Source organism: Macaca thibetana, chromosome 2 (genome assembly GCF_024542745.1).
Source record: "Macaca thibetana thibetana isolate TM-01 chromosome 2, ASM2454274v1, whole genome shotgun sequence".
NCBI lineage: Eukaryota > Metazoa > Chordata > Mammalia > Primates > Cercopithecidae > Macaca > Macaca thibetana.
Window position 1 is genome coordinate 155,558,102 of NC_065579.1, and position 25,265 is coordinate 155,583,366.

The 25,265-nt window shown below is 36.7% G+C and overlaps 1 protein-coding gene across 5 annotated transcripts in view; it reads left to right on the forward strand.

The window, feature by feature from the left end:
* Window positions 1-25,265, forward strand: part of IGSF11 (immunoglobulin superfamily member 11) — a 214,519-nt gene that overhangs the window by 182,648 nt on the left and 6,606 nt on the right. For all 5 annotated transcript variants that reach the window (XM_050778773.1, XM_050778772.1, XM_050778774.1 and 2 more), the window contains exons 2-4: window positions 8,393-8,556; window positions 9,950-10,157; window positions 12,416-12,571. In XM_050778773.1, coding sequence (XP_050634730.1) covers window positions 8,518-8,556; window positions 9,950-10,157; window positions 12,416-12,571 — 403 coding nt within the window. In that variant the 5' untranslated portion in view covers window positions 8,393-8,517. The remainder of the gene's footprint in view (window positions 1-8,392; window positions 8,557-9,949; window positions 10,158-12,415; window positions 12,572-25,265) is intronic.

Sequence of the window (25,265 nt, forward strand, 5' to 3'; positions counted from 1 at the left end):
ATATGTACACATACACACACACACATATATATATATATATAGAGAGAGAGATCTTTTGGAAAGTGACAAAGAGGAGTGATAATCTAGAGAGTGTGCATTAATTCAGTATAAGGCATGCTCTTTGCCCTTGGGATGGTCCCTGAGCAATGTTTGTGGTTGAAGGGGAGAAGTCAATGAGAAAGCACTGAAATTATATCTAAAGGGAAACTGTAGTACCACAGAAATAGAATACAATTACATATTACAGCCAGACTATTACATGTTACATAGACTGTGTAATGAATGTTTAATGCTTCAGCCAGAAAATGAAGATATATAATTTTATGGTAGCTTGCCATCGTATACCAACCGTAAAATATATTGTGTGATATGACATAAAATGAAGTAGAAACTTGGCAGTGATCCTGTAAATTGATTAATGTAGATGACCAATATGTAATAGAGCCATCTATATTGATAAGTTAGTGAGCTATTACTCTTCATTTCACTTAGCACTGAGTAAATGGCCAAAATATAATTGAATTTCAGCTAATGCAAACATTTTTTTTAGTTGAGATGGCAGTTTGTAAAAAGAAAGAGTATATTGTAAGTATAAAGGTAGATTATTTCATCTAATTAAAATTTGATTAAAATGTGAAGGGAGAATGATTTGTTTAAAAAACTACTACAATGCTAGAGAATTGTGGTATTCCTTAGTTTCCTTCAGAAAACGAGGATAGGATAGTGTAGAATTTTTGCTTTTTGAATTCATGTCAGTCTGATAAACTATAAAACTTAATTTGATAGGTTAAATAAGTTTGTATTACATGCCTTACATGTCTTTATGTAAGAAATGCTTGTGAGATCATATGGGATGATATAAACCAATAAGCATTTTGCGACCATTGATATTAACATTTTAGGCAGAAGGATAACATAGGTCTCCCAAAGTGCCGTAAAGTCTTTTTGATGCTTTGCTGATTATATTCCCAGAGGGAAGTGTTCGGGCAGTTGGGCTGATCCTGAAACATGAGCCCTTGCTCCATAGTCATCAGAGAACGCTATTGTGAAATCTCCATTGGATTGCTTGGGCCAGTCCTCGTTGTGAACTTCCGACGTTCTCTCTCTGATGCGTTTGCAGGGGGGGATTTCATGTCATTTGACTCTAGCAGTAGGCAGATAACTGTAAAATGTCCATTGTTCTCTTGGCTGTGTAGTGTGGATGGTACTTCCTAGGATTTTTAAAGATTCTTTGTTGCCAGCTTCATTTCCTCTAACATGTACCAAGAGGTTTGAGATAATGTGAATGCCTTTCTGCTTTAAATCTTGGGAAATAGGAATATAAATAAGGATTACAGACAACTGTATTTATGACTTTAACTCCTCAGAGGAAATATGACCATGCACTTTATGTCTTTTTTATGTAATTGCTGAGAGTCATTCAGAATTCATGAGTTGACTCATTTTTTCTTGGGTGAAATACAAAGAAAAGATTCAAGTGCAAACTGCTGTCACTTTCGCTCTTTTTTTTTTTTTTTTTTTTGAGGCGGAGTCTTCACTCTGTCGCCCAGGCTGGAGTGCAGTGGCACCATCTCGGCTCACTGCAAGCTCCGCCTCCCAGGTTCGCGCCATTCTCCTGCCTCAGCCTCCCGAGTAGCTGGGACTACAGGCGCCCGCCACCTCGCCCGGCTAATTTTTTGTATTTTAGTAGAGACGGGGTTTCACCGTGTTAGCCAGGATGGTCTCGATCTCCTGACCTCGTGATCCGCCCGCCTCGGCCTCCCAAAGTGCAGGGATTACAGGCGTGAGCCACCGCGCCTGGCCCACTTTCGCTCTTAAAGTATGCATTTTACGTGTAAATATTGCAAATTGTAAGATATTTTAAGTGTTTTTATTTATTTATTATTTTTTTTGAGATGGAATCTCACTCTGTTGCCCAGTTTGGAGTGCAGTGGTACAATCTTGGCTCACTGCAACCTCCACTTCCCCTCCCAGGTTAAAGAGACTCTCCTGCCTCAGTCTCCCAAGTAGCTGGGACTACCAGGTGCCCACCACTATGCCTGGCTAATTTTTGTATTTTTGGTAGAGACAGAGTTTCACCGTGTTGGCCAGGCTGATCTCGAACTCCTGACCTCAAGTGATCTGCCCGCCTCAGCCTCCCAAAAATGCTAGGATTACAGGCGTGAGCCACTGCACCCAGCCTAAGTGGATTTTTAATCTAATATTTAGCATTCAAGTTTAAATTCTTGCCTAGAATTTCAAACATGGAAATATACTTTAAAAGGAAATAGGGTTTTTTTTTTTCGTTTTTTTAAATAGGATAGAAAAAAATTAAGCATGAAAAATGCAAAATAAAACACCCATTTCCCTCATTCTTATTCTAAGGAACTTTTTATTACACATAGTTCTATCAATATACTAAAGAGGAACCATGAGACACATTCACAGAGTAACTTAAATGTTGTCTTCTGCATACCTTTACATTCATTCATGAGTCAGTTCTTTCCCTAGATGAGAAACTAAAGCAGATTATACAACTTTTCTGATCACTTTAAATTTAAAAAATGAAACAAAACAAGAAAATCTTAATTTATATACAGAATTATAAGTATGGGTCCCTGACTGCCAGTGAGATACCCTCTAGGAGTCCAGATATCCGGCTTCAACTTTCCTCTACTGAGGTCCCATCAGCGAGCCCTCTTGTTAGGACCTAAGATGACCCTGCACCAGCTTTCATGTGTGTTCACCTACAAGGTGGGAATAGGGTGAGTGAGTCTTCATAGTGTACCACAGCTCTAATTTAGAAGTTCTCTCCACAAAGCCTCTTTACAGAGTTTCACCCTTGACTCATTTATTCCCTTTGTGTAGTCCTCAAAGTTATGTAACCAATTTTCAGCTATCTTCTTTGTGCAAATTCTTGAGGGCAGTTTGTCTTAAACTCTCTTTGGCATCTGATATGTGTGTGTGTGTGTGTGTGTGTATATATGTATATATGTACATATGTATACGTGTGTATATGTATATACGTGTGTGTGTGTGTGTGTGTGTGTGTGTGTGTGTGTGTGTATCTCAGGGTATATGTAATACCCTGATATTTTCATGTGGAAATTGAAGGAATTGGATTAGATCAATTTAGCAACATGTATTTATTGAGTTCCTGTGGTGTGCTTTCTTAGACCATACAGTATACTGATGAGGATTTGTTAAATAATCGCCAGGTATGATTAAAAGCTTGGTGGTGTTCTGACACTACTTCGTGAGACTCTGACCTAGACTGAGAGGTCAGGGCTTTTCTTGTGAGAAGGTATCACTTGAGCTATTGTAAATGATGAGTAGGTTACTAAGTAAAGAAGCCAGGGTTTATGAGTAGGTTACTAAGTAAAGAAGTTGAGGTTTGGAACAAAGCAAACCAGACAGAGGAAAGATAGGAAACAGAGTAAAGACTCAGATTCCAGGAGTCAAGAGAAATTTAGTTAGTAAAATGTGCCAGATTTGATCATGGATTGGGTTTGGGAGATGATGACAGAATTGACTTGCAGATTTCTAAATGTCTGGCTTGCCCAGCTTGGCCCTGTTTGAGCCATTCACCATCATAGGGAACATCAGGAAGGAGCCAGAATATATCTGGGAGGTGAGCATGCAAAGGAATAGTTTGATCTTGGACACGCTGACTTTTGAGGTACCTTTGAGGTAGCCACGTGGTGAAGTCTAGGAGACAATTGGATATAGCAGGAGAGGTTTTGATTAGCGATATGAATTCGAAAGCCATTAGCATTTACATGAGAATTGAATTCATGATGGTAAATGAAATTCTATAGGGAGATAGTTTAGAATAAGGCATCAAGTCAGCACTTTCAGAAATACCAACATTTAATAACCATGTGGAAAAGGGTAAAACAGCAAGAGAAAGTGAGAAGTGTCCAGAGAGTTGGGAGGAAAACCAGAAGTGAATTATATTAACATCACTGAAGCTAAGAGAAAGGTATGTTGTAAGGAGGAGGGAAGGGTCATCTCTGTCAGATGTTTACGAGAGTCCAGGAATGATGACAAGTGTCATACAGCCACGAGGAGGTCTCTGGGAAGCCTAGCGAAAATTGTTTTTAAGAAGTGATTGGGGCAGAAGTAGATTGAAGACTATGGAGTAGGAATAGATTCTGTGGAGAGAGTATAGACAGTGCTTTCAAAAAGATTAACATGAAGTATCAGAGAGCTAGGACCTCCCTGGTGAGGACTGTGGGGTGTAGGCAGGTAGGAATTTTGTTTTCAGTTTAAATTCTTGAGGATGTTTAAATGCTATCAGGAAGTCTCCAGTGCAGAGAAGGGGGTTGAAGTTACGGGATGGGGCAGTCTATGATAAGGTCACTATGATAAGGTCACTACCACCAAGCAGATGGTATTTAAAGCTCACATACGGGGTTGGTCCTAGATAAACTCCTCTAATCTGACAGGAGAGAGGGAGATGAGGGTGAGGCGGACTGATTTGCAGATTGAGAAGCAGGAAGTAGAAGGAGTTTCTAATGCCTTTATGTAAAAGTCCATTCTGGTTTTAAATTTTGTCCTCATATAATGTTGGGGTGATAGTAATAACAACAAACACATATGGAATGATTTCTGTGTGTTGAGTTATGTGTAGTAGTAAGTGTGTGTTTCTTATAGACTAACTGCCTGGGTTGGAAGCCAGACCTTTACCACTTCCTAGCTTTGTGACTGTGTGACCTTGAGCTGTATTTTTAATTCTCTGTTTTTCTCCTGTAAAATGAAAATAATGTCAGTAAGTACCTTATAGGATTAAATGAGTTTGCATATATGTATATATATAATACATGTTATATATAGAGAGAGCTTAATGTGGACTTGGTGTAGTCAGTGTGACCTAAAATTATTAGCTAGCAATTGTAGTGGTGGTGGTAGTCATTCTCAGCGTCTGGTACTGCCCTCGTCATACTCCTTGTATGATGTGATGATAATATTTAGCTCTGTCTTACAGATGAAGCAACTGACTCAGAGATTAAGTTACTTGTTTGGGGCCATCCAGCTTAAATAGATGAAAGTACCACATTTCAAACCCGATCTGTACAGCTTCAAACCTACACCTTTGAAGTTCTGAAAGCAGCTCATCTAGAATATTTCTTCTTCAACTATTTCAGAATGTGAGATTTAGGATTGAACTTATGTAAAAACGTGAAGTAAGTGAAGTTGGCCTTTCACAACTTCAGCTGCCCCAGAGGCTTGCTCTGTGCCAGCAGTCCTGTGGCTTCCCTGGCTCCCAGCCCTGTCACGCACAGCTCCTTGTCCTCTGCTCACCCTATTGTGATTGCTTTCTCTTTCTCTTTCATTCTTAGTTCATATTGGTTATTTTTAAAAATTTACATCAGGCCGGGCGCGGTGGCTCAAGCCTGTAATCCCAGCACTTTGGGAGGCCGAGACGGGCGGATCACGAGGTCAGGAGATCGAGACCATCCTGGCTAACACGGTGAAACCCCGTCTCTACTTAAAAATACAAAAAACTAGCCGGGCGAGGTGGCGGGCGCCTGTAGTCCCAGCTACTCGGGAGGCTGAGGCAGGAGAATGGCGTGAACCCGGGAGGCGGAGCTTGCAGTGAGCTGAGATCCGGCCATTGCACTCCAGCCTGGGCGGCAGAGCGAGACTCCGTCTCCAAAAAAAAAAAAAAAAAAAATTTACATCAAAGATTATTTGAGTTAAGCTTGAAATTAGTGAATTGCTGGTGGAAGGTACTTACAATCCCGTATAGTTTAAGGTGGGATCATATTTCCTTTACCTCTTCCTTGGAGTATTGTCTGAAGAATGCAGTGATGGAGGTTCTGGCGCTAGTTGACTTCCACACTCATTCTTAAAAACATCTCTATCAGCATTTATTGTGAATTTATCATATCATTATAACAAATACATTTTCTCACCCACTTGTACCTTATGAGGTAGCTCATTCTATTCATTGCCTGCTTCATGATCAAGTAACCTTCCCTTTCTGTCACTAATTCCTGAGGTTCTTTCAATTTCTTTTTAAAAATTTAGAGACTTCCCCTAATGTTATTTATCTTAGAAACTTTTCCTGATGTCATCAAATTTATATTTTATCACAGACTTCTTTACATTCTTCTTCTATAGACTTCTATATATCACAGAATATCTTTATATTCTATCACAGACAGTTTATGAAACATTTTATTCTGCAAATTTAACTCCTGAGAACATCATCAGACTATATGTGAAGAACATGAAGTTCTATAGAGGGAAGGTGTTATGTATGTTTATTTTTTAAACTAATTGTAATCATAACAGTGTGTTATTCTGTTAACTTTTTTGGGAGAATTGAGATACTATCACTTCAAAGTAAAACAGTTTGAGATACTGTCACAGACTTAATGTGTTTTTCATGATCTAAAATAACTTCTTTGTAGGGTCTCCATGGCCTATTTTGATCTACTGTTATTTCCATACTGTTTCATCATCCCAGGGAGGAGGCTTTGCAGAAGAGATAACAGTTATTTTGATTTCCCATGAGTTGGCTCTGGTGAATCAGTTTTCTTTTTTAGAATTTTAAGTGTTATTGGCATACAATTTATAGTCCATAAAATTACTCCTTTGAACTATAAAATTAAGTGACTTTTGGCTGGGTGCGGCGGCTCACGCCTGTAATCCCAGGACTTTGGGAGGCCAAGGCAGCCAGATCACGAGGTCAGGAGCTTGAGACCATCCTGGCTAACACGGTGAAACCCCATCTCTACTAAAAATACAAAAAAATTAGCCGGGCATGGTGGCGGGTGCCTATACTCCCAGCTACTCGGGAGGCTGAGGCAGGAGAATGGCATGAACCTGGAAGGCAGAGCTTGCAGTGAGCCGAGATAGTGCCACTGCACTCCAGCCTGGGCAACAGAGTGAGACTCTGTCTCAAAAAAAAAAAAAAAATTTCAGTGACTTTTAAACTTGCAGAGTGCAACCATCACATGAACCTAGTTTTAGTTTTCCATCACTAAAAAGTCCCTTTAAGTCTATTTACAAGTCCCTTTGCCATCCTTTGTATCCCTGGGTGGTACTAATCTATTTTCTGTCTCTATAGATTTGCCTTTTCTAGACATTTTGTATGTGTGGAACCATATATTATATAGTGTTTTGCATCTGGCTTCCTTGAGAAATATGTTTTGGGAGGCTCATGCATGTTGTAAGATGTATCAGTACTTTGATGATTTTTGTTTCTGAACAGTATTCTGTTGTATGGATATATCACATTTTGTTTGTCCATTCACCAGTTGATGGATATTTGTATTATTTCCTTTTCAGGACATGTTATAAATAATGCTGTTATGAACATTCATGGACAAGTCTTCGTGTGGACATACTTTTTCATTTTACTTCAGTAGATTCCTAGTAAACGAAATTGCTGAGTACTTGTATGTTATGATTCTTTTAGGTTTATGAACATTTTCTGTTGATTTTTATTTAGGTCTGTGATCATTTTCTGTTGATTTTGTATTCAGAATATTTAATTTTTGGCATATTGCTATAAAATGATCCCAGCACCATTTGTTGAAAAGACTGTTTTTGCCCCATGTAGTTGTCTTGTACCTTTATTGAGCAGCATTTGACCATAAATATAAAGATTTATTTCCGTACTCTCAACCCTGTGACATTTATCTGTATGACTATCCTTAAAAGGCTAGTACCATACTCTTCTACTACAGCTATATAGCAAGTTTTAAAATCAGGTAGTGTGAATTCTTCATCTTTATTCTTGTTTTTCAGTATTCTTTTGGCTGTTCTAGTTCTTTGTCTTTCTATATGTTTTAGAGTTTGTCAATATCTGCAAAACAACTACTGGGATTTTGACTGGACTAGCTCTGAATCTATAGATCAATTTAGGGACAAGTGGCATCTTAAGATTGACTCTACCAATTCATGAACGTTACATATCTCTGCATATATTTAGTCTTAACTGATTTCTTTTATTAGGCATTGTATACTCTTCTGTGTATGGGTGCTGTACATATTTTGTTAGATTTATATGATTTGTTAGATTTATATGTAAACATTTAATTTTGCACTGTGCTTATGTAACAACACTTCGAAAATTCAGTTTATTTTTAATCTTTCATCAAACCCCATCAGTTGAATTCATCTGTGTCGTATTTGAATCTGGCCGCATATCAGATAGCATCTTCCAAAAGAGAGTAAAGAGCTTCTAATGTTTTTTTATTGTAGTTTCCAGGAGGTAAAGGGATGAACCATTATTATTTTGACTCAGTGACTGGTCAGGAGTTGTTTAGTAAGACTATCATGTCAGTCTGTTCACATGATCAATAATAATGTGATAACATAAAACACACAAACCTTCCTGAAGGAGTTTGGACTATCGGGAAAGGACAAGCATATAACCTTCCTGTTCCTTCTTCTGTAGGTGTTGCAGCATCCTTGGAAGTGTCAGAGAGCCCTGGGAGTATCCAAGTGGCCCGGGGTCAGACAGCAGTCCTGCCCTGCACTTTCACTACCAGCGCTGCCCTCATTAACCTCAATGTCATTTGGATGGTCACTCCTCTCTCCAATGCCAACCAACCTGAACAGGTACTTCTGTTCCATCCTGCGCTACCTCTGAAAGGTTAATCTTTTCAGAGGAGGTGGGTAGGGAAGCATCCTGAGTACATCTTTGGTTTCAAGAGTAAGGTGGCATTTTCAATGTGTGTGTGCTCTTTTAAGGCCTACTCCTCTGCCTTATCAGTCAACTATCAGAAGAGGCTATCCTCTTTTTAGAAAGGTAACAGATGTTAAGAATATCCTCCTGAGTGTTTTGTGTAGGAACCTGTAATTTTATCAAAAACATTGCTAATAGGCAATTTTGACCGTAAGGGACTGGCACCAACATAGATGGTTGAGAGCATACTTTTAAAAGATAGTGATAATAGTAAGGAAGTAACATTAGGTTGTGGTTGATTTTTTTAAATTTAATTTCACTAGTATTTTAAAGTAAAACATGACTAGCCATGTTAGCCAGCTCAAAAAGTCTCATATAAATTATTAATATAATGTGTACATGAAAGAATGTACATGAAAATGGAAGCTACTCCCCAATAAGCTGCAAAATTACAGGAAAAAGACACATAATTTGTAGAACTCACTGCAGAAAATAATGCCCAGGAAGTTAATGAATTGTGATAATGCTTATACCTTTATTTACAATGTTAATGAAGCTTTTCTCCTTCAGTAAGCTTATTATTACCTCAAAATATTTGATAAGCTAAATTTTCTGATATGAAATTAAATAGAAGCTTCTTTTGTTTCTTCACAAAATTTTTGTAGTTAGACTCTGCCTGCAAGATCATTTTGTCCAACCTTATTATTTTAGGAATCAAGGATGGAGTTAAAGAAGTAAAGAGCTTGAGTAGAGTTACTAAATAAATTTACAGGTAGAACTTGAATAGAACTGAGTCCCTCACTCACAGCCCAATGGGCTTTTTGTTATGTCATTCTAGGTCTTCCCTGAAGACTTAACTTTGATAATAGAGGCTGACATAAGAACAGCAGTCATGGACTTGTAACTCTACTTCCCTTCTGTGACATTTATTTACTTTCAATCTATACCTATGATCTATCATTGTGTGACCTAATAAGCATGAGAATGGCAGTGCTAATATTTTTTAATTTTTATTTTGGAATCAATTTTTTGAACTGGTAAAAATATTTATGAACTGATAGTAGGGTGGGTATCAGCAAAGACATTTTTTATGTTCTGATGTGTTAGATAAGGAAAATATATTATTCTAATTTGGTATGTGAAAGATTAAAACTCCAAGATACCTATGAACAAGTACTGGAAAAAAAGTTGATGATAACTCTCATATTAGAAATAAAATTTTCCAACGTTTGGTGCAGCATTTTAGTACTGTCTACCAAATAGTTATTGTTTTGTGTCTAGGAGAGGATAGAGTGGCCAGTGTATTTATTTTGCTTTCTTTTCCAGGTCATCCTGTATCAGGGTGGACAGATGTTTGACGGTGCCCCTCGTTTCCATGGTAGGGTAGGATTTACAGGCACCATGCCAGCCACCAATGTCTCTGTCTTCATTAATAACACTCAGTTATCAGATACTGGAACCTACCAATGCCTGGTCAACAACCTTCCAGACATAGGGGGCAGGAACATTGGGGTCACCGGTCTCACGGTGTTAGGTGAGTGACACAAGAGTCCTGGGCTGTTTGGGCTTGACTTACGAATCTACTCTCAAGCATACTTGCTTCTGCCCTTGTTTCTACACCTTCAGTCTGCTTATGTTCCTTTTCTGTCTTCTCTCAGTTCCATCTCTTCTCTGCTTCTCCATGCTTCTTATATATAGTCTCCCCCTCCTTTCTTCATTTCTGGTGGTCTCTAAAACTTACTCTTTAATGACTTTCTTCTGAAGGTGAAGAAAGATGGTATCAAATACCATCAGAAGTGGTCTCTCAGTTTTCTTAAGCTTCTACAGGACAGAACTTATTGTTGAGCACAAATTAAATAAAGAATGATGTATTTTAATACAGAGCAGAAGTTTTTGCATGTGTGAGAATAATACTATTACTTCACATCTGTGTGACACTGAGTAGGTTCACCACAGTTCTTGGCTTGCACGTGTTGTCCTGGCATAATTATAATAGTGCCTCCTTTTACTCTCAAAAGTATCCTTGTTTGAAGAATAAATAATATTATCACCTTAATACTGAGACCAAATAGATTTAGGTTTTTTTCCCCCAGATTGCATAGAAAATAAACAACAAAGTTTAGATTAAAATTTAAATCTCCTTATTCAAACCAGCACTCTTTCCATTACACCATGTTGTTAGACTATCTCATACTAAGTTATATCTGTTATAAACATGTTTGATTTTTCAGTTCTTCTGTCTCTAATATAAAATACTGCTTTCTAAATGAATACTTGTGTAGAGGTGGCTAAACTCAGTTCATCTGGGGAGATGGAAGAAGTACTTAGAGAAGGTTGATGTTCTTGATTCTCCTCCATCCTACTCAAGTCTCAGAATCTACTCCTGTAGTCCTTGTCAAACTCCACCCACCCTTTCTTTTTCCTTCATTGTTGTTGAGTCACTTAAGAATACAGGGGTTGGGAATTCTTGTCATTTTCCCTCTGCTTTTGGTGCCTTTTTCTCCCAGCCTTCAAACAGAATAAGAAAACTAATGACCAAGTCGGGGATTTCTATTCTCAAAATCATATTCATTGTATTATATTAAAAATGGTATAGATTCTAAAATACTCTTGAGTACTGAGTATAGTGTACTAATGGAATTAAATATTCAGATACTTATACCTATAAGTTAGGTGACTGACTTCCTATATTATCTAACATTATTTCTTTTTTCATTTGTCCAGACTTAACTTCTCAGCATCATTTTTAAAAAGAAGATAAAAGAAAGTCCTTAATTTATTTTATAATTAATGCTACCTCCAAAGAATTATTTTGGATTTCTGTTCCTGGCATCATAGTGACAATGACAAAGGCAATCAAAGATTAGTTTGCCCCACCGCAGTACATACTAGGATTTGCTAAGATTTTTACTCTTCCTAACCACACCCTTTTATTGTTCTCTTCCCCTACCCAGTCTTTTTTTTTTTTTCTGATTCCTATGTATACTCTACATTCATTTTTTCATTCATTCATTTATTCATTTTGGAAAGGGTGTACATATTTACTGAAAAGTCATTAGCATTACAGATAAATCATAAATTGGATTTAAACTCTACCGTCTGCATTCCCCTGCATGAAACTTCAAGCCATGGGCTTAGTTTATGGTTTTGTTTTGTTTTGGTTTTTACCACCTTCTTCCTTTAGTGTTCTTTTTGGTAATTTTTGTTCCATGTTTTTTGTGTCCAGTCTTAATGGTTGTGAAATGTCCACTACATTATTATCAACTCTGCTTTTACTTGAACCTTAGTTTCACTTTCCCCACCATAAAGCAGAATTTGGTGTAAAGTAGGTCTGTCTGGTTTTTGTCTGTAAAGTAACGCAGGACCTTGTTAGAGTGGTCTTTGCCAGAGGATAGTTGGCAGGATAAGGGTTGCTTTTCCCTGAAATCTCTAAAAGTGGCCTCTTTCAGCAATGTTTTTAAAAGCAACATGTTGATACAATGGATCTTAAGAATTCTTCAGAGGAAGCAGAGTGAAAAGAAGATCTTAAGATACCTTGAAAATATAATCAAAAGGTGAAGCCCCTTTGTGCACATTTGCCCTCTGCTTACCAAAGCTGCAGGTCTGCTTCTGTGCCTAAGCCTCGTGAATTGGTACATGACTCCTCTGGGTTCAGGTGTGAGGCTGTCTCCTGGTATATGTTCCCAAAACAATGTAATCTAAGGGTCCAGTGTACTGAATGTTGATGTCTCCTCCGTCATCACTTGGCTCACAGTAAAATGTGTACTCTATTGCTTACTCTTCCTGTTATAGTTCCCCCTTCTGCCCCACACTGCCAAATCCAAGGATCCCAGGATATTGGCAGCGATGTCATCCTGCTCTGTAGCTCAGAGGAAGGCATTCCTCGACCAACTTACCTTTGGGAGAAGTTAGACAATACCCTCAAACTACCTCCAACAGCTACTCAGGGTATGTACAGTGCTGCTTTACCCATTTTATTAGTTATCATGGACAATTCTAATATTAAAAAAGTAATTAACTTTAATAGGTTTTGAAAAATAACACCCTATAACTGCTGAAAAAGCTTTCTGGATCATTTTGTGTTTTCAACTTTAAAGTGAATAAAACATTTTCTCTCTCTTCTCTATATTGCCTTTATGAAATGTATTTCATCCAGTGGTAACTATATATGGGAACTCTTCCCATTCACATGAAGATTTAAAGCACCTAAATAATAGCTTCTTTGTGTTAACTGTAAGACAATCCTTGAAATTTATATATGAGAATACACTTCCTGCTTGAGGTAGAGCTGCCTGTTTTACTAGGAGAAACCTGAGCATAGTGTCAGGAGGGTCAATTCTCCTGTTTTCAGCCTCAAATCTGGTTAGAGGAGGAAGATAGGAAAGAGTAAAGGAAAAGGCCTCAGGTCACAGGAGATCCAGGAATTGGTCACACCAAACAGGTAATAATGGAGGAAGCCTGAGTGTCATGGATGATTTCTACATGTAAACCCAGCTCCTTAAATTTAGTTTTAAAGAGGACATCCTTAAAAAATTGAAGAGATTTTTGTCAAATAAAATGAGGGGAAGATATAGAATTACATTATAAAATACTCTAGTTCAAGAAAATAAAATTTAGCAGCTTCGAGTATTACATCATCTCTAATACAGAAAATGTTTCTTGTTGTATTCTCAGGGTAGATTTACAAATCTGAAATTTACACGTAAAGTGTTGGCAGTTAATGGAGAGGCCACAAACAACCTTAATTAGGCCACACAAGTCTGAATCATATTGATGGTCCACGCCTGTCGTGGAAAAGGAAAGTCCTAAGTTGTTGTAAAATTATTCACATTAAAGAGCCAGCGCCACAAGCCTCTAAAGACCCTATAAATTTCTGCTAGTAATCCCAACAAATATTGATGGACCTTACAATCGTCTTTTAATTAACCTAGCCTCAAATTCATCATTAAAAAAACTTTTCAACATAATAACTTTTATTACTTTAAGAATGATTGCTGCAATACTGTTGTTCATTGCTAAATGTTTCAGCCACACTGTTGGCTAAATAGCTGCTTTTTGTGGACTGATTTGTCAATCTCACCATTGTAAATGACATGATTAAAATAGCCCTTGTCTTGACATACTGAAAACTATATTCAAATTTTAGATTTTCCACTGTTTCTGTAACAGTTCGCCTCTCTGGGCCCATGTTGCTTTTTTAAAACAAAAATAAAGGGGTTAACAGTATCATCCTCAAGGTCCTCTGTGGCAGCGTTTTCTGTTTTTATTTGTAATATCTCTGTGGAATATTGGATAGAGTTTGGAATTTTAAATGAACAATTGACAGTGGTTATTTGTATGTAAGTTGAGAAATAGCTGTAGAAATAGCCTTCCATAACCTCTTTATTTCTGGATAAGTGTCTATCAGTCAGATTTCTTGATATTGTATCCTTTTTTCAACTTGAATACTTTTTGCAGCTTTAGGTATAAAAGTGAACTTGAATGACAAGGATGAAAACTTTGTCTTTTATAAACTCTGGATTGATTATCAAACTTACTTTGGATTACCGTATCTATCATAATCATGTACATTAAATGGTAATATTTTTCTTCTAAATTTATCTCTTGATATCCATATTAATAAAGTTGATCTCAAAATAGAATATTACCCCAAAATAATTCAGATTTTTTTCAGAAGATTTACTTTACTAATTATGTTTACATTATTAATATAAACTCATGATGCATTCTCTGAAAAAAAGAATATTTGACACTAGGAGAGTGAATCCCAGAAGTCTGGTTGGTGACAGGGGAATAATATATTGAGATAAGAATTTCTCTTATATGTAGAGACTAGCTTGCAGGAACTCCCTTTAGCCAAATCTGGGACAATTCAGACGTTAAAATAAATATATAGCCCATAGAATAAAATAAGAATCACCAAATCCCTACTGATAAATAAATGGAGTCAAAGAGCAAGCCTTTTTTTTTTTTCTCAGTATGATGCCAACTGATGTATATACAAGGAATAATGGAGTTAGAAAATCATCACTGAGGTGAAACAGCAAAAATTTGATGGGAAGCAGGCTATTTAGTTACAACGTATGTCCCCCAAATTATTTATTAATGACAAAAAAGTAACTTTATAAGGGAGAGACCTGTTGGATACCACTTTAACCAAGTGATCAAAGTAAACTTCACCAATATTATGACAAACTGATGTCACGTACCTCTTAATATATATACTGAGAAGGACACATCATTTCTGTGATATTACTGTCAAAAACACATAACCTAAATCTCATCATGAGGAAACCTCAAACAAACAAATGTGAAGGCAAAACTATCAAGATTGAAAAAGACTAGGGAGTTAACCCATTTATGCCTGAGGTTGCAAGTTTTTGATTTTTTGCATTCAGACATTGGCGATGACCTTGAGCAGTAGGATGTAAATAACTCCCACATGCTTAGCATTCCAATAATGGAACACTGGGCATAAATGGGTTAAGATGAGTAGATGTAATGAAGAACCTTGGCTTAGAATCTGAACAGGAAGAGAAATAGCTATAAAGGACATTGTTGAGATAATTGATGAAACTGAGTATAAACTATAGATTAGCTAATACTCTTAGATCAGAGTTGAATTTCTCAACTTTGATACATTTACTGTGATTATATAAAAAGTGTCTTTGTTCTTAGGAAGTATTCACTAAAGTACTTAGTGGTAAAAAGACATGATGTCTTCAACCTTATAAGAGAGACTCAGTGCATTAGCTAGTTCCTTTCACCAAGTAAGGACTGTAAAGCAAATTTACCGTGCACTGGTTACTTGCCTGAGTCTGGTGAGACAGAGCATTCATACACAAAACAAGTTTCATGAAGTGGATTTATTATTTAATAGGCAGCAAAGGACAACAGAAGCCTAGCATTCAGTGAAAGCCAGTTCCCCAAGGCTCAGAAAAGTTTCCTGGAACAGATAGAGTCTCGTCTGCACATGTCCACTTGCACATCAGCTGAGAGAACCCAGAAAGCAGCTCACTCTGAGTTTTATACCCAAGTGTCACTGCGCTAAAGTGTTGAAGGACATCCTGTTTCTAGGAGGGTCTGGAACAGAGCCTGAGGTGTTCCAGTCAGTTCCTTCTTAACTCAGGATGTTGTATTCCCAGCATGTTCTATACTTACGCTTGAGAACAGCAAGCAAGAAAATGGGAGGAACTGAGTTGGTCCCAGACCACCCAAAGAACTGTCCTGAAAGACACAGCAAGAAGACATCATCATCTAGAAACCAGGAAATGGGCTCTTACCAGACACTGAATCTGCTGGGGTCTTAATCTTGGAGTTCCCAGCCTTCCAGAACTATGAGAAATAAATTTCTGTTGCTTATAAAGTACCCAGTCTATGGTGTTTTGTTATAGCAGCCTAAACAGACTAAGACAATGAGGAGTCTAAAATAGTTGAACTGGTAGAAACAGAGAATAAAATGGTGGTTTCCATGGGCTGGGGAGTGGGGGAAATGGGGAGATGTGGGCTAAAGGGTACAAAGTTTCAGTTATTCAGGATGAATAAATTCTGGAGATCTAATGTACAGCATGGTGACTATATTTAGCATTACTGTATTGTATGCTAGAAATTTGCTGAGAGTAGATCTTAATTGTTCCCAACCACACATACACACAAAGGTAGTTATGTGATGTGACTGACATATTAGATTGGGTGTGGTAATCTTTTCACAGTATTTATGTATATCAAAATATATACCATAAATATATACAATTTTTGTTAGTCAATTGTGCTTCAATAAAGCTGGGGAAAAAAGAAAAACAATTGTGTAATGCACAAGGAAAACCCTCATAACAAAGAATTATCTGGGACCGAATTTCAATAAATAAATTACATTTAACATTTTCTATTGTTAAAACATCCTTGCATTTATGGAATAAAGTCTCTTTGATTGTGATTTTTAAAAATAAATTGTTCCATTGGGTTTGCTAATATTTTAATAAAATATTTGCATCAGTGATCACCAGTAAGAACGGCCTATGGGTTTTTTTTTCTGTCTTCTATTGTCCTGGTTCAATTTTAGTACCATATAATACGAAATAATCTTATGAGTTTGGCAACTTTTCCTTTTTTCTATTCTTTGAAATAGTATGAATAAGTTGGGCATCATGATGATTCTATAGAATTTGCCTATGAATGTTTGCCTTGCTCCTATGTTTTTTCGTAGATTTTTGATTTCTGATTTAGTTTCTCTAATGGTACAGGATTTCTATACCCTGTTTTTCTGGAAAATGTCTTTTTTGTCCAAGTTATACATATCACCATCAAGATGTTCATAGAATTCTCTATACAAAAACAGAATAATGTATTTAAGAGTGTAAGTTCTGGAGACAGTGGACATAGTTTTGAACCCTGAATCCAGGAATCACTGGGTATGTGACCCTGTGTCTTAGTTTTCTTATATGTAAAATGGAGACAATCATCATGACTAACTTATGGTTGGATAAAGATTGAATAAGCATGTAAGATGTGCAGAACAGCAGCTGGCATATGTAAGCCCCTACTAAATATTAATATTTAAATTACCATCATCATTGTTATGAAGTTTTAAACTCTGTATTTAGTCCCCTTTTCATTCCTAATACTGTTTATATGTGCCTTTCCTCTATTTTAAAAATCTATCTTGCTAAACTGCGATTTCGATTTTATCTAACCCCTCTTGTAACTTGCATAAATTTCTTTCCTCCTTCCCTCCCTCCCTCCCTCAGATGTTTGTTAAGCACCTATCAGGTGCCAGAAACTGTTCTAGATGCTGAAGATACGTTGCTGAACAGGATATTCTTTCCTTTGTAGAGCTTACATTCTAATGGGTGGAGATGGAATATAATCAGTAAATTGTAGAATTTGTTACAAGGTGAAAAGTTCTGTGGGGAAAAATTAGATCAGGGTAAAATAGATTAGTTAGGGTATGAGGAGCAGCAGTTTTGAGTAAGGTGCTTAGGGTAAGCCTCATTATATTCTAGCAAATATTTAAAGATAATGAAGGAATGAGCCCTATGCATATGGGGACTGGAGAGCATTCCAGGCAGAGGGAATGGACATATGAAGGCTTTGAGGCAGGCATGTGCCCATGTACTTGGTGAATTATCAAAGAGGCCAGTGTGTTTGGAGTGCAGCCACCAAGGTGGAGACTTTAAGAGCCATTATGTTGCAGGTGCTAGGGTATTTGTACATGCATTGCATAGGAAGCGTTATAGTTGTATTATTCAATGTTCTGTATCTTTAGCAATATTTTACATGCTTCAGCTATGTTACTATGAGAAATATGTATTTAAAAATCACATTGTAAGATTGTGGATTTGTCAATTTGTTCTTACAATTATGCCAATTTTCTTTACCCATCTTGAGCCTGTGTCATTAGATGCTTACAAGCTTGTTGTATTTCATTGTTTCTCTATGTTTAATAAGCTTTTTGTGTTTTTTTAATTACTAAACTTAAAAGATACAGTGGCTTTCTTTGGTTAATTCTTGTTGGTATGTTTCTATTATATGGTTCATTGGCGTTCAGTTGTCTGTGCTTTATGTTTTAGGTATAGTGCTTATAAACAACATATATCTGGATTAGTTTGGTTTTCAGTTTGTAATCTGAGAGTGTCTGTCCTCTGAATTCATTTATATTAATGATTATGGGTATGGTTCAATGTCTAATATTTTATTTGAGGTTTTCCATTTATTAAGCTTTTTGCTTTTTTCTTTGTCCCCTCTTCCCATACCTTCTACTGATTATTGGAATATTCTTTATAATATTTTTTCTCCTCTACTTTTGAAGTTATAAGTGTATTTCTCTTAGTGTTTATTCTTAAAGTTCTTAAATACATACTTGATTTAATGTAGTCTAGAAGTAAAAAAAAATCTCTAATCTCTATCCAAATAATAGGACCATAGAAAGCTGTCTTTCTTCCATTTTCCCTAATCTGTGTGAATATTTCATCTCATCAGTTCTCTCTCTTCTCTCCTATTAGCCATTTTTTGGACCTTTTCATTCTGTCCACCATGACTCTCAGCTTCTCTCTCATATGCTTAATTTCTGTATTTTTATTGTCTGCATTTTAGTTATTTTCTTGGCTTTAGTATATTTGTTCCATCTTGTTTTTAACTTGTCTCCTTATTAATCATCCCCATTTTTGTCATTGTTTACATACATTTCAGTTTTATATAGATTTACCCAAAAGTTTGCCAGTTTTTTGGCTCAACATTGCTTCTTTCATCACAGTCATTTTTTCTGTGTTCCATTTTCTTAAGTACACACACCCTTCAGTAGGTATTACATGGATGATCTATGAGTGTTAAGTTGTTCTCAGGTTTGTTTTTCCTATACTCTTTAATGCAGTTTAGTGAGTATAGAATGCTAGATTATCAGTTATTGTTTCTCTAGAATTTGAAAATGTTTCATTTGCTTCCCACCTTTCTTGTTTCTGTTGAGAAATCCCCTGGTAGTCTGTAGGCATTTGCATTTTCCTACCTTTGCTTTTTGCATTTTTTTTGTACTTGGTGTTGTGTAGATCCTAGAATATATTTTAGGTATGTGTTAATTTTTATTAATCCTGCTGTGGGCTTGTGGTGCTTCTTAAATTGAGAGTTTTTTTGTCACTTATTGAAAAATCTCTGTCCTTATATTTTTGAATATAGCCTTTTCTCTTGTTTATTGCTTCCTATTAGCTCTTGGTTTAGTCTTTTAATTCTGTAAACCATGTTTTTTAATCCTTTGCTTATCTGTAAATTTCTTTACCTTTCTGTGTGGCATTCTGGTTATTTTTTGTTTTTGTTTTTTATTTTTCCAGATCACCAGTTCTCGCTCCTGCTCTGATGGCTGTTCAGCCTGTCCTCTGAGTTTTAAATTTATTTTCTTCTTTTCTTTCCTTTTTTTAAGAGATAGAGTCCCGTTCTGTCATCCAGGGTGCAGTGCAGTGGCACAATCGCTGCTCATTGCAGCTTCAAACTCCTGGCCCTTAAACAATCCTCCGACCTCAGCCTCCCGAGTAGCTGGTATTACAGGTTTGAGCCGCAGCACCTGGCTATTTCTGTTTCTATGTTGCTTTTGTCTCTTCATGGCATCATCCTCTTGTATTATGGTGACTATTCTGTATATGTTTAATAATTTTAAGCATACTAATTTTATAGTGAACTTCACATAACTTTATGCTCTTTGTATGCTAATCCTTCTGTTTGTTGTGTAGTTAACTTTTCTTCATGGTGACATTCCTTTCCTGTTTTCCTCATGTAAACTCTTCACCTGGATTGTTCTTCTATAGTTTCTCTAAAGCTGTAGGTTATGTTTTCTATTTGTTTCTGCCAACAGCTCTAGAGGTTTCAGGAAGATGAAGGGATGAGCAAAACAGGAAAGGGATGATTGTCTGTACAGTGAGGGTGGTTGGGCGGCTGGGCCCTGTGCTGGTGAGTGAGATGATTGGAGATGTGAGGCAACACGGGGTTTGTCCCGCAGCAATTGAAAATCCAGGGCTGGAGCTAGCTCACAGGAGCTGCATATCAAGCCATGGAGTGGAATTCCTTCCTGGAATGACACCCACTCTCCAAGTCCTGCAGCTTCTTGGCAACCAAGGGTGGAGATAAGCACAGTTACTTCTCACAATGGTCAGGAAAACTTGGAAAGCTGAGGGATAATTAGAAGAAAAGCCACCTCCTTTCTGACTTAAAGGGGAGAATATCCTTCACACTTTAAAGATGCATAGAGAAGTTTAAAATGTGTTTTTAAAAATTATGTGTAAATAATGGCAATTCATTTTCTATCCATTCTTTTACTTGGTAAATATAAAGTATGGTATATTTAGTTTCATTATTAATGGTTAGCATTTTCTCAAACTAGATTGTACATTTTTCTTTCATGGTTTGTAAGAAATCCTCTGTTTTCCTCATCCTTTCATAATTTAATACAGTGAAGAGAGATGATTAACTCTCCTGCTTGCCTGAGAACTCTGTGTAGATCTTTAGAAATCATAGCTGTAGCAGGAGAGTATCTTAAATATCACCATGGTCCCACTCTCATGAGGGAGAAGACTGAGGCTCCTAGAAGAGAGCAGGTTTGCCCAAAAGTGATAGGAAGTACTAAAATTCTCTTGGCGTGGTTGTAACACTTAGGAATCTTGATATTCTCTTTCTCTGTCTCTCTCTCTCTCATCTCTCTCCTCTTTGCTCTCTCTCTCTCTGTCTCTCTTCTCTCATTTTTTAGAGACAAAGTCTTGCTCTGTTACCCACCCAGGCTGGAGTGCAGTGGCATGATGACAGCTTACTGTAACCTCAAACTCCTGGGCTCAGTTATCTTCGTGCCTTAGTGTTCTGATGGGGCCTTGCTATGTTGACCAAGCTGGTCTCAAATGCCTCGGCCTCCCAAAGAGCTGGGATTATAGGTATGAGCCACCACACACACTGATTCTGTTTCTTGGACTGACACTGCTGTTTCCCTTCCCAGTAAGAGTGGTTCCATAATTTTTTTCATGGGGAGCAGAAACATTTTTGCCCACTAAAAGTGCTGAATAAATGAGTGCTTTTTTCTGCTTCATCAAGATGTTATTCTAACTGAAGTTGAGTTTTTTTTTTTTTGCCCTTTGACATAAAGAAGCAAATCCTATATAATGTTCAGTACTTCCTCTTTTTAAAAAGATTAAATGCCAACAATTATCACTATATTAATTTGTGTATATATTCATTCATTTTTAAATATATGTGTGTGTATGCATACACACATAAACACACACCTTATTCTGTGCAACTGCTTCAGAGTTGAGTGTTGGGGAAGGTAGAGAAATACAAGGAAACATATCTCCATCCTGGAGCTCACTGCCTAATGGAGGAGACGGATATAAAGAGAAAATCATAGCACTACATGTTAGTGCTATAAAAATGTATGCAGTGCTATAAAATTTAAATGATAGAAATATTACTTGTCCCTGAGGAGTCCGGGAAGAATTTTATAGGGAAAAAGATTCCCAAGCAGGAAAGGGGTCTTAAATGATGGATAGAAGTTTTACTGGTTAAAAGTGGGTATTATAAATACAGGGAACCATGCTTACAAAATCTTGCAAGTGTAAAAGTTTGACGTTTTCAAGTGAGAATATCTGTGAAGCTGACATAAAGCGACATGGGGATTTGACCAGAGAGGTAAAGTCCAGATTGTGAAAGGCTTTATGTAATATGCAAGGAGTTTGGATGTTATCTTTAACTGTAGAGATGCACTGACATTTATAAACAAGAGAAGATCACCAGATATGCCTTTTAGAAACTGTGTCAGTAATCAGGCTGAAAGATTGGCAGCCAGTTATAAATGGAAGGCTTTGATAATAGCCCCATCAAGAAATGAAGAGGACCTGAACTAAGTCTCTAGTGACAGGGATGGAGAAGGCACAGCGGGGAAGGGTAAGATTCAAGAGAGATTGAGGAAAAAATTACAATATATGGAGCTTGATTAGATGTTTGAACTGAGAAGAGTCAGAGTTAACCCAGATTCCTGTTGTGGACTGCTGAATCAACAGTAACCATCTTAACTCAGAAGAGGAATTTGTAGAAGTTTGCTTGAGGAAAGTAGTGAGTTGAGTGGTCTCCTGGGACCTCTAGATGGGGATTGAAATAATGATAATGATAACATTTCTTGAGCACCATGTGCCATTCTTTGAGAATTAAAGAGCAACAGTCAACATAGAGATATACTGATTCAGAAGAATCTGTTGATGTCCAGTTAAAAGTAAAAGCAGAGTAAACAGAAGTGGGTAGGAGAGAAGCAGTCAAAATGCAATTAGTTGGTCTTGCTTGTAGCTTTTGCCATGTGATAAGTGTGTGGTCATGGCCTTCTTGTATGTTGCTAATGGTGAATCATTTTTGCAAAGAAATACTAATGTATTTATACATACTACATTATTCAAATAATGCTGAGTAATGTTCTTTGGTATTTTCACAAGTTTGAATATTTGCTATAGGCTTCAGCTCTTTGTGAATACTTGAATGGCAGAAACACAAATAGAAGAGGATGAGAATGTTGCTCTGCAGGATACTAACATGAGATCAGAAATGAATTTAAAATCTGATTTGGCCAAAACAGTATCTGTTTCAATGCCAAAACAAAATCAGGGCAAACAGACAAAATATTTTTATCATTGTCTGAAGGAACTGAGCTACTGTGAAGCGGGATGTATCCTAACATCCATCTGGATGGTGTTCTTGGAAATTCTATTAATGGGAACAGGTTCTTTCCCTGTCCCTTCTCCATCTCTGCCTTAATTCAGCCAGCATCAACACAAAATGAAATAAAATTTTCTGTGTCCAATGTTATATTTTAAATTTATCTTTAAGAGTAATAGAGTTTGATATTAAGTATTTGTGATGTTATCTTTAAGTTTTTCCACAGATTTTTATTTGACATTTATTTTGTATTAATTTTCCCTTTATTTACAATTTTTAAAAATTAAATATCTTTTTCAGGTTAGAATCATTTTTACATATTATTGAAATATGTAATTTTGATGTAACATATTCATTCAAATAGCAATAAAGTATGCATCCATTGTTACATAGCCTATAGAATACTTCTGAAACTTTTATATAAGAAATTTTCAGTTTATTATAGTCACTCATTATTTAAAATATATAAATCATGAAAAATATATAACTTATGATTTAAGAATTCTTATCTATCACTCTTCAAATCCTGAAGATCAGTATCTATTGGGAATTAATATCCATTGGGAGACACTGGACATTTTTCATATTTCTTGATTGAATATTTTATGATTCAGAAAAATATATCAGTTCCCCTAGAAGTGCCAGGAAGGAATTCCCACATGGAAACATTACCATGTACCATACTAACCTTTCATTTAGTCCTCACAATAATCTGCGGTTGTAGGCACTTTGGTAGCTACAAATTACAGATGAGGAAACTAAAATGTTGATGAAGAACAGGGAACACACTCAAGACCGTATGACTAGTAGTAGGTAGAATAGATTCAAACTTAGGCTGTCCAACTGGAATGTGCTCTTAGCAGATACATCAGCTACTAGGCAGCCAGAGGCAGCATTCTGGAGCTAAGGAGAAAGGATGGAACTGGAAATGTACACTAACATTTGTTTTTTTCTAATTCAGAAGGGCCTTCTATGCCAGATATATAGCTGGTGAACCAGGTACATAGTTGCTATGAACTAAAACAGTGGAGTGTGATGTCCTTTGAGTTCCCCAAACTATGTAGTTTCATGCCATTGAACTTTCCCTATTCTTTAAAAGAAGCTCAAAAGAATATTTTTTCTCTGACTTTATTTCAGAAAACTACTTCCCTGCCCAAGCAGACCAAGTGAAATGACAGATTGAGGAATTAGCCTGCTAGTTTCGGGAAGGGCTGTGTGCTTTGTGGCTGCAAACAGTCTGCTGTTTGCTGGAGTTGCTCCCTTCTCTATTTTGCCTTGTCTGCATAAACAGGCTGTTTTGTTTTGGTTAATCTTCTGTTATCAATATACCTGTCTCCTTCTCTGATTATATTCCAAGTTAAATCTACCGTGGTATATCAACCTCATTTAGTAATATTTTCTTACAGTAACATGCTCATGGTGTTGGCATCTATAGAGACAAAAGGAAGACAATGCCTTCACCTTTTAAAAATAAATTTTTAAAGCAAGAATATTTAGAGTTTACCTCTTTCTGCATGCCAGAATGCTGCGTAGAGGAGCTGTTTACAGTTTCCCAAATTGTCTCTGGAAATGTCAACAAAATTACCAGTTTTCTATTCAAATTTGTAGAATTCCAGAGCTTAGGAGAAAACCCACCACCACTAACAACAATAACAACAACAACAACAACAACAACAACAACAACAGCAAAAACCCCAGGAACACAAATTATGTAGTTGATTGCCTGGAGATTATGGTTTTCTTGCATTGATGATATTAGTACATGTGTTGAAGAGGGAGATAGGCATGTTGCTTAGTTTATAATACTAACAGCATTGGAACATGTATTGGTCAGGAGATATTCTATAGATGCATCCTATAGAATAATGTGATTTTAAATGCCTTACTAGAATGCCAAGTGTATATATGGTGAGTACAAGCTTTGAACTTGGACAAACCTCATTTTATAGATTGCTGCTACTTGTATACTCTGTGATCTTGGACAAATTACATAGCTTCTCTGAGCTGTCTTTGAAAAGTAGGGAATATAGAACATAAGCTTGTTACGAAGATTAAATGAGGCATATTCAATGTTTCTTAGGACAGTGTATGTGGTACACAACAGACACTAAAGAGTAGGCAGCCCTTTTATTTATTGATCACCTTTATTTAGCACCTTTCTGTGTGCCTGGTAATTTTTGAGACAGCAATTATTTTCTCCTCCCCTGTAGTCTATTTGATTTCTCAATCCCTCATTAGATGCCCCTCCTGTATGCTCCCCTATCACTCTCTGTTCTCTATCTCTGGCTGGCACTACCCCATATATTGTAATTGTGTGTATACTTGTCTCATTAGGGTAAGGGACTGGGCCTGTCTTGTTCATTATTTTATCACCATCCTCAGAAAACCAAACACAAAGGAAGATGCTCAATAAATATTTATTTATTAAATGAATGAATTAATAAATGCATGCACACTTTACTCAGGTCTGCTT